Source organism: Hylobates moloch, unplaced genomic scaffold, assembly GCF_009828535.3.
Source record: "Hylobates moloch isolate HMO894 unplaced genomic scaffold, HMol_V3 SCAFFOLD_756, whole genome shotgun sequence".
NCBI lineage: Eukaryota > Metazoa > Chordata > Mammalia > Primates > Hylobatidae > Hylobates > Hylobates moloch.
Genome location: NW_026653031.1, coordinates 5,789 through 16,028, shown reverse-complemented (window position 1 = coordinate 16,028; position 10,240 = coordinate 5,789). Strand labels below are relative to the sequence as shown.

General features: G+C 42.4%; 1 protein-coding gene across 1 annotated transcript; it reads left to right on the top strand.

Annotated features, from left to right (window-relative positions):
- Nucleotides 1–1,122: 1,122 nt before the first annotated feature.
- On the top strand, nucleotides 1,123–5,876 carry LOC131382664 (endogenous retrovirus group K member 8 Gag polyprotein-like). Its single transcript, XM_058435072.1, has 2 exons — nucleotides 1,123–1,751; nucleotides 5,476–5,876. The coding sequence occupies exons 1-2, from the start codon at nucleotides 1,353–1,355 to the stop codon at nucleotides 5,518–5,520; spliced, it is 444 nt and encodes a 147-aa protein (XP_058291055.1). The 5' UTR covers nucleotides 1,123–1,352; the 3' UTR covers nucleotides 5,521–5,876.
- Nucleotides 5,877–10,240: the final 4,364 nt, after the last annotated feature.

Below are 10,240 nucleotides of genomic sequence, written 5' to 3'. Positions count from 1 at the left end.
TCCACTGGCTCTGAGCCCAGCTCAGTACTAGGAATTGCCTCAGAGGTGCAGTCCTTGTGGCCTAGACTGCCTTTCAAGTTTATTTAGGATTCCAGAGCATTTTAGCCCACAGTGGTGAGGCTCACTGGAACTCAAGTTCCAGCCACTGGGATGGGTAATTCCCTCCTGACCAGAGCTGATTATTTATTTATTTATTTTGAGATGGAGTTTTGCTCTTGTTGCCCAGGCTGGAGTGCAATGGCGCAATCTCGGCTCACCGCGACCTCCGCCTCTTGGGTTCAAGCTGTTCTCCTGCCTCAGCCTCCCAGGTAGCTTGGATTACAGGCATGCACCACCACGCCCAGCTAATTTTGTATATTTAGTAGAGACGAGGTTTCTCCATGTTCGTCAGGCTGGTCTCGAACTCCTGACCTAAGGTTATCTGCCTGCCTTGGCCTCCCAAAGCGCTGGGATTACAGGCGTGAGCCACCGCACCCGGCCAAAACTCAAGTTTTTTAAGAGAGTGGGCAGGAAGGTCCAGCTCACCTTACCAGCCACTAGAGCTGATTTAAATGCTCCCTCTGTGGGTGGGCATCAGCTGAATTCAGCCTGGTTTTGCTTTCTACTTGTTGGTAGAAGAGCTGAGGCAGGACTGGCTTGTCTGTCATAATATAAAAGAGTCTTGGAAGATGTCCAGGGTCCAGGGTCTAAAACCCCTTGTGGCCTTTGGAACACCAAGATCTATGCCAAAGGGTGGAAGGCTGCCCTGCCACACCACAAATCTAAGCCCAGGGCATAAAACCCCTCGTGGCTTGGATGGAATCCAGGGCTCAGGGCATAAAACCCCTCGTAGCCTCTGGAATGTGCACAGACTTGTTGGTTGCTCTCCCAGGCTTGTAAACATGTTCTCTGTTATCTCAAGCAGCAGAGCATATTCTGTATGTGTCAAAGAAAATGCTAAACTGTCACAGCTATGCTTGATGCACTGCTACCTTTCTACCCTCATGCCCTCAACTGTTTACCCCCACATCCTCACGATCTCCTTCTTTGTTTGATCACAAATAAATAGTGTGGGCTCCCAGAGCTCAGGGCCTTCGCAGCCTCCATATCAGCATTGGCCCCCTGGACCCACCTTATGCACTCTTAACTTGTCTTTTCTCATTCCTTTGACTCCGCTGGAGTTTGTAGCCCCCACGGCCTGATGTTGGGTCTGATCACCCCAACATTCCTAGTGCCCAACGTGGGGCTATGAACACTCCGGTGAAGGAACACTAGAGTGTGCGGAAGCGGAGGACACATTGACAGAGGACACCCGAGGACGACTGAAAGAATCTTGGTGGGTAAGCTGAGCACTCAGAAGAACCAGGGTAACAATGGAACAGAATGAAAGTAAATATTCTACTTATTTAAATTTCTTAAGGCATTTATTATGGAGAGGGGGAGTGAAAGTTAGTACTCAGAACTTATTAACACTTTTTAATACAGTAGAGCAGTTTTGCCCATGGTTCCCAGAACAAGGGACAATGGAGCTAGATGAATGGGAAAGAACTGGCAGAAATTTTAAAAAGGCGTATAAAGAAGGAGCCAAAATTCCAGTTTCTGTTTGGTCATTGCGGGCATTGATAAAGGCAGCTCTTGAGCCATTTCAAACAGATGACGAGGCAGATTCAGATGAGGAAGAGGTAGACAAGTGTAAAAAATTAACTTCAGATTCTGAATATGAGGAACAGCAACCGGAAGAAATCAAAGAAAAGAAAGGGAAACTGAAAAAGGTATATTTTACTAGCCCTTCGGTTCCACCTGCTGAATTAAGTGAATGGCCATCTCCTCCCTCTCCCCCAATGGGTGAGAAGATGAATTAGTTGTAAAACTTACTGCTCCGGTAGCTACATTAAAACCTGAGCAATTGGTAGTGCTATACAAAATTCTATTCAGAAGGAGACCTAGAAGCATGGCAATTTCCCATTACTATAATCCAGTGAGGAGGACAGAATATAGCTAGTTGGGCCACCTTTCCTTTTAAGTTGTTAAAGGAATTCAAGCAACCCATTAGTCAATATGGGCCAAATTCTCCTTTTGTACAAACTTTACTAAAAAATGTGGCTCTTGATAATAGATTAATACCATATGACTGGGATATTTTAACAAAATCTGTTCTCACTCCATCTCAGTACTTGCAATTTAAAACTTGGTGGGCCGATGAAGCTCAAACTCAGGCAAGAGAAAACACACAAGCACAGCCGCCTGTGCCTGTTTCCTTTGAACAGTTAATGGGGTTGGGCCCTAATTGGGGCCGATTAGACAATCAAGCAGTAATGAAAAATGTTGCCATTGTTCAGTTATGCACTGTGTGCTTACAGGCATGGAAAAAAAAATGTTACAGGGAAAAAATATCCTTCTTTCATTAGACCTATGAGAGGGAAGTCTCATTTGGCTGAATATATTAAGGCTTGTGATGGCATTGGGGGAAATTTACATAAGGCTACTCTTTTGGCTCAAGCTATGGATGGACTAAAGGTGGGAAAAAATATGCCCCATTTCTCAGGCTCTTGTTTTCATTGTGGGCAATTTGGACACACAAAAAAAGGAATGTAGAAAAGGAAATCAAAAGGCAAAAACTATTACCATCAATCAACAGAAAAGTCCCCACATATGCCCCCGATGTAAGAAGGGCAATCACTGGGCAAATCAGTGTCATTCTAAATTTAGCAAAGATGGGCAACCTCTTTCAGGAAACGGGAAGAGGGGCCCGCCTCGGGCTCCTCAACAAACCAAGGCGTATCTGGCACAGTCAGTGCCCTTACAAACGTACAACAATTGTCCCCTGCCACAGCAAGCAGTGCTGCCGTGGACCTCTGCAGCACAATTCCCGTTTCCCTACTTCCTGGGGAACCACCAAAGAAGTTTCCCATGGGAGTTAGGAGCCTTTTACCCTGAGGAACAGTTGGTCTATTGCTTGGAAGGTCTAATTTAAATTTAAGAGGTGTCATTGTACATAAATAATTGATTCTAATTATACCAGAGAAATTCAATTAGTTATTAGTTCCTCAATTCCATGGTCTGCTTTCCCAGGAGAAAGAATTGCTAAGTTGTTACTGTTACCTTATACAAAACTGGGAAGCAGCACAGTAAAAAATAATAATTATAACAATAGGAGGCTTTGGTGGTACAAATCCAGCAGGAAAAGCTGTATATTGGGTTAATCAAGTGTCTGATAAGAGACCTATTTGTACAGTAAGCATTCAAGGAAAGGACTTTGAAGGGTTAGTAGATACTGGAGCTGATGTTTTTATTATTAGTTTAAATCAATGGCCCCGGCATTGGCCTATGCAAAAGGCATCCATTGGTATTGTTGGAGTAGGGGCTGCTTCAGAATTTTTTTAAGTTCTTTAATTTTGCCATGCCAAGGGCTGGATGGCCAAGAAGCAACAATTCAACCTATTATTACACCTATTCCTGTCAATCTATGAGTAGAGACTTACTACAACAATGCGGTGCTAAAATATCTATTCCTATGGATCAGTATAACAGTAAACAAATGATGAGAAAAATGGGATACCTCCCGGGGAAGGGACTGGTAAAAAAAAATAAAAATGGCCAACCAGAACCTTTAGAACTAAAAGGGCAAACAGATCGAACTGGATTAGGGTATCATTTTTAGGAGCTGCAATTGCTGAGCCTCCGGCTCCCATTCCACTTGTTTGGTTAACTGCCAAACTGGTTTGCGTGGAGCAATGGCCACTGAAACAGGAAAAACTGGAGGCTTTAAAAGAATTAGTGCAGGAACAATTACAAAAGGGACACATAGAGCCTACTTTCTCCCCTTGGAATTCTCCTGTGCTTGTTAATAAGAAAAAATCAGGGAAATATGGAGAATGTTAACAGATTTGAGGGCTGTTAATGCTATAATTCAACCCATGGGTGCACTGAACCAGGGCTGCCCTCTCCAACAATGATCCCAAAATACTGGCCTCTCATAGTAATGTTGTACCCAGGCGAGTTAAGTAAACGCCAAACTTTGAGACGAATTAAGAGTACTTTATTAAGCCGGCGGCCAAAGAGACAGCTAATGCTCAAAATTCTCTCGGCCACGAGGAAGCGGCTGGATTAACTTTTATACCTAGGTTTAGGAAGGGGAGGGGGACTCAAAAGTAATAATTCTACAGAAGTAAAAACATGCAAGAATCAAAAGAATCAAAATGGTTAGAGTGATAAACAACTTAAAAGACAAATGGTTACAAGAAGAGCAACGGTACCAGGTGCAAGGTTCTAAATCTTTCATTATAATTAGACATAGGGTTTATGCCGGACACGAACTCAAGGTTTTATGTTGTTATCTCTTGGAGAAAATTCCTGGGGAACTTCATACATTGTTGGTGTTGGTACCTTATCATTTAACTGGGCTCCTTTGAAATGCTGAGGATCTGTTTACCCAAGCCAACTCCTCACGAAAGGGGGGTTGGGTGAGGAGCCCTAGTGTCTTGTAAATTAAGGGGTCAATTGGAGTTAGTCGGCTTTCCTAGCTAGAAAGAGTCTTATTTACATGAGAAGCAGGGCTAGGCGATTTAAAGAGACAAGCAGGACAAAATTTAAAGTAACGAGTTGAAGTAAAAACAAGGTTAGGCATTTCAGTAATAGATTTAAAAGACTGCTTTTTTACCATTCCTTTAGCTACTCAAGACTATGAAAAAATTGCTTTTACTGTTCCCGCTATAAATAACAAAGAACCAGCGGACAGATACCATTGAAAAGTACTGCCACAAGGCATGTTAAATTGTCCGACTATTTGTCAAACTTATGTTGGAAAAGCTATTAAGCCAGTTAGCGAACAATTCAAAAAATATTATATTATCCACTACATGGATGATATTTTATGTGCAGCTGAAACTAGGGAGGAATTAATGCTATGCTACAAACAGAAAAGGCCATAACTGCAGCAGGGTTAATCACAGCCCCCAATAAAATACAAACTTCTACTCCCTTTCAGTAGTTAGGAATGAAAGTAAAACAAAGTACTATTAAGCCTCAAAAAGTTCAAATTAGAAGAGATAATTTATAAACTAAATAATTTTAAAAATTATTAGGAGACATTTATTGGATTTGTCCCACTTTAGGCATTCCTACTTATGCTATGTCTCACCTCCTTTCTACCTTACAAGGTGATTCTAACTTAAACAGTAAATACTCCCTGTCCAAAGAAGCATTAGAGGAACTTCAATTAATTGAAGAAAAAATTTCTTGTTTTATTCCATTAGTGAGGACATCTAGGATGATGATGAATAGCAGTGGTGAGAGGAGGCATCCTTACCTTGTTCCTGATCTTAGTGGGAAAGCATCTAGATATCAAAATTAAGTATGATCTTAGCTTTAGCTTCTTTTTAGAGGTTCTTCATCAAGTGGGAGAAATTTGCTTCTATCTGCTATTAGGTTTATGGACCTGAGCATGCCATCTAATCATTGCTTTTCCCTTTTCTTTCTGTAAAAAAAATCCCTCAGAATTCATATAAAGTTGCTAGTTTCAGGTTAGTTGGTACTGACTGATCACCTGTATTATGGACCATCTGTGTGATTATGGGGAAAAGTTCAGTACACCAGCAACCTACATTGGATGGGACCACCTCTGACTCCAGGGACTGCCACTCAATCTTTCTGAGATTAGCACCCACATCCAATAAGGTAATTTTGTCTAAGACCCTGGAGGGGACCAACAGCCTTATGATCTCAAGATTATCCCTTTGACATGCTGGTAAGCAGCAGTACTACAGAAAACAACATAGGCCCCCTGGCTACTTGTTTTGCCTTGGGAGAACAGTTGAGTTACATCCTCTCATGCTTTGGAAAGGACTGATACCAAATATACCTTCTTTTCTTTCCTCATCAGTGCCTGACCATGGGGTATCATGGATGTGCATGCATGTTTCTTTTTTTTTTTTTTTTTTTTTTGAGACGGAGTCTCGCTCTGTCACCCAGGCTGGAGTGCAGTGGCGCGATCTCGGCTCACTGCAAGCTCCGCCTCCCGGGTTCACGCCATTCTCCTGCCTCAGCCTCTCCGAGTAGCTGGGACTACAGGCGCCCGCCACCACGCCCGGCTAATTTTTTGTATTTTTAGTAGAGACGGGGTTTCACCGTGGTCTCGATCTCCTGACCTCATGATCCGCCCGCCTCGGCCTCCCAAAGTGCTGGGATTACAAGCGTGAGCCACCGCGCCCGGCGGATGTGCATGTTTCAATAGCCTCCCACTCACCCCATTGGTGAGAGAGGAATTAGGGCCCTAGGGCTATTTAGTTAGCCTAACACATGATATCCATCACTGGACAAATGCAACTGACAACAGTTTATTAGTCATATATATTCACAGCCCAGATAAGGAGGGTACCATAAGTCATGCAGATCCACAAAGAAAATGCATTTGGGAGCAGAAGGCCCAAACATGGCTGTGGGAAACAGGCTTTGTAGTATCAAAAGGGTGAGGTACCCCTTGGTTCCCCTGGGAGGATGTGATTCACTTCTTTGAATAATGTGTGGGTTAGCAAGGATCTGAAACCCCTTATACAAGAGACAAAGACTATATAACTATGCTATAATAGTATAAAACTGTATTATGCAGTATAGTATAATAGTAATTATATATTTTAGTTATACATAACATATACCAGTTATGTATAATATATACAATTATATATCATTATGCCATATATTACATATTATATACACAAATATATCTATAAATGTACATGTAAACACACTATAGGCTATATTAGATAATGCTATACTATATAGTAGAAAATGGTCCACAAATATCTCTTTGGAATATAGCTGCTGAGGCCCAACAAAATACCAGCAAATTGAATCCAGCAATATATAAAAAGACCTATACAACATGATCAAGTTGAATTGAGCTCAGAAAAGCAATGCTGGTTTCACATATAAATATATATTAATATACCATATTTACAGAATAAGGGATCTATTATCATAGGATCATCCCAAAAGGCACAGAAAATGATTTTTTTTTTTTTTTTTTTTTTTAAGACAGTGTCTTGCTCTGTCACCTAGGCTGGAGTGCAGTGGTGTAATCATAGCTCACTGCAGCCTTGAACTCCTGGGCTCAAGTGATCCTCCCACCTCAGCCTTCTGAGTAGCTAGGGCTACAGGCACGCATCACAACACTCAGCTAGTTTTTAAATTTTTCTGTAGAGACGAGGTCTTGCTATATTGCCCAGGCTGATCTCAAACTCCTGGCCTCAAGTAATCCTCCTGCCTCAGCTTCCCAAAGTGTTGGAATTACAGGCATGGCTCACACCTGGCCAGATAATGAATATGACAAAGGCCAATACCATTTTACAATGAAAATACTCAATAGAGTACAAATAGGATGGAACTTTCTCAATGTGCTATAAGGCAGCTATGAGAAACAGCTAACATCATACTTGATGGTGAAAGATTGAACGCTTTTTATCTTAGATCAAGAACAAGAGTGTCTGCTTTTATCATTTCTGTTCAACATGTTAAAGAAGGTGCTACCAGGGCAATTAGGTAAGAAAACGAAATGAAAGCACTCCAGATATTAAAGGGCATACATACCTTGCCCCCCTAGACAGACATACAACATCACACAGACTTGATCACTGCACATACAGGTGGACAAACCCAGACACAGACACACAAACTTCCAAACTTACAAACCCTCAGTGATTAAAGCCCCAGAGACACCAACAGATGCCCCCAGAGACATCAACAGCCCAGGTCCTCTACAATGTTCCCCAGCTTCCTTTCCCTCTTTAGGACTAACCACCATCTGATACATCATGTAATTTTGCTTGTATCTCATTTCTTGCCTCCTAGAATGTCAGCTTCAAGGGAACACTATTAGCTAAGGTTTGTTCACTATGAAACCTACAAAGGACCTGTTACATAGAAGAGTTTAATACATATTGAATTATTGGGACTCTCTGTCACATACATACACACACACCCACACACCTCATTATAGGGCCACATCCACTTGATCTTAAGAGTAAATTGTTAGGCCGGGCGCAGTGGCTCATGCCTGGATTCCCAGCACTTTGGGAGGCCAAGATGGGTGGATCATGAGGTCAGGTGATCAAGACCATCCTGGCTAACACAGTGAAACCCCATCTCTACTAAAAATACAAAAAAATTAGCCGGGTGTGGTGGTGGGTGCCTGTAGTCCCAGCTACTCGGGAGGCTGAGGCAGGAGAGCCTGGCGTGAACCTGAGGCAAAGCTTGTAGTGAGCCAAGGTTGCACCACTGCACTCCAGCCTGGGTGACAGAACGAGACTCCGTCTCAAAAAAAAAAAAAAAAAAGAGTGAATTGTTCTCACCTCCATCCCATGTGGCAGAAAAAGTGTGTAAGTATTGCAAAACAAATTTTAAAATAAGTTTTAAAATATGAATATTTTAAAAGTATATAATTATACAAACCTTGCAATGTTCTTCTAAGTTTAAAGTTTTTGGCTGGGCATGGTGGCTCATGCCTATAATCCCAGTATTTTGGGAGGCTAAGGCAGGTGGATCACTTGAGCTCAGGAGTTTGAGACCAGTCTGGGCAACAAGGCAAAACCCCATCTCTACGAAAAAAGAAAAAAGTCAGCCGTGGTGGTATGCACCTGTGGTCCCAGTTACTTGGGAGGCTGAGGTGGGAGGATCACTTGAGCCCAGGAGGTGGAGGTTGCAGTTGAGCCAAGATTGCACTACTGCACTCCAGCCTGGGTGACAGAGCAAGACAGTCTCAAAAAAAAAAAAAAAAATTTTTTTTTTTTTTTTTGGCAGTGCCCAGTACAGGGGGTGGCACACATTAGGAGTTCAAAATCCAGAGATTCCATGACTCTGAGTTACGTGAGTTTGGGTAGGATCCTGTGCTCTGTACTTAACTTTCATTTGTAAGATGGGAGAACTGATTGGTTGGGCAATCAAATGAGATACTCATAATTATGAAATCACAGTGCTAAGTACTAACATAAGTTACCACTGGAAAAAAATGGACAAACATTTTATTTCCTTTGCTCAAATTTAGTAAGACACAAATACTTTACTTTCCCCCCACTCTTCCCAAACATGTGAATACCAAATTGGGATCTGGGGACTTTCTGGAAGCACTGAAACAAAAAGATTCAAACTACTCCTCTTATAAGAATGCATTAAATTTTTCCTTATATGATGACACCAAATATTCTTCCTTTCCACTAAATTAGGCTATTATGCAAAATGATTCCCTGTCTGCAGCTCACCTCCATTATTCCTTGAAAATTACCCTCTAAACATCCATAGATTTTTTGGGTGGTACATATTGGGTCATTCAGTCTGCACAACAGCAAAATGATCATGCAGAATATCCAAGGCAACTTAAGAATCTTTAAAATGGGCCGGGCGCGGTGGCTTAAGCCTGTAATCCCAGCACTTTGGGAGGCCGAGGCAGGTGGATCACGAGGTCAGGAGATTGAGACCATCCTGGCTAACACGGTGAAACCCCGTCTCTACTAAAAAATACAAAAAAATTAGCCAGGCGTGGTGGCGGGCGCCTGTAGTCTCAGCTACTCGGGAGGCTGAGGCAGGAGAATGGCATGAACCCGGGAGGCGGAGCTTGCAGTGAGCCGAGATCGCGCCACTGCACTCCAGCCTAGGGGACAGAGCGAGACTCCGTCTCAAAAAAAAAAAAAAAAAAAAAAGAATCTTTAAAATGACATTAAACAGAAATGTAAACATCACCAACACCTGTGGCCCAAATCAGTAGGAAATCTCAAATCCTAAATATTTATGTCCAAATTCATGATCATGCTTTACATGTCTCAAAACTTTCATCCATTATAAAAATAAAGATGAACCATATCTACACCTTTGTTTATGGGGAATCATTACTGTTCATCCCAGGGATGTAGGACTATATTGTTCCCCAGTATACATCAAACCTGAGCAGTTCCTCAGTGTTTTAATAAGATATGTTAGATAGGCCAGGTGCAGTGGCTCATGCCTGTGATCCGAGCACTCTGGAAGGCTGAGGCGGGTGGATCACGAGGTCAAGAGATTGAGACCATCCTGGCCAACATGGTGAAACCCCATCTCTACTAAAAACACAAAAATTAGCTGGGTGTGGTGGCACATACCTGTAGTCCCAGCTACTCAGGAGGCTGAGGCAGGAGAATCACTTGAACCTGGGAGGAGGGGGTTGCAGTGAGCCAAAATCGCGCCACTGCACTCCAGCCTGGCAACAGAGTGAGACTCCGTCTCAAAAAAAAAAAAA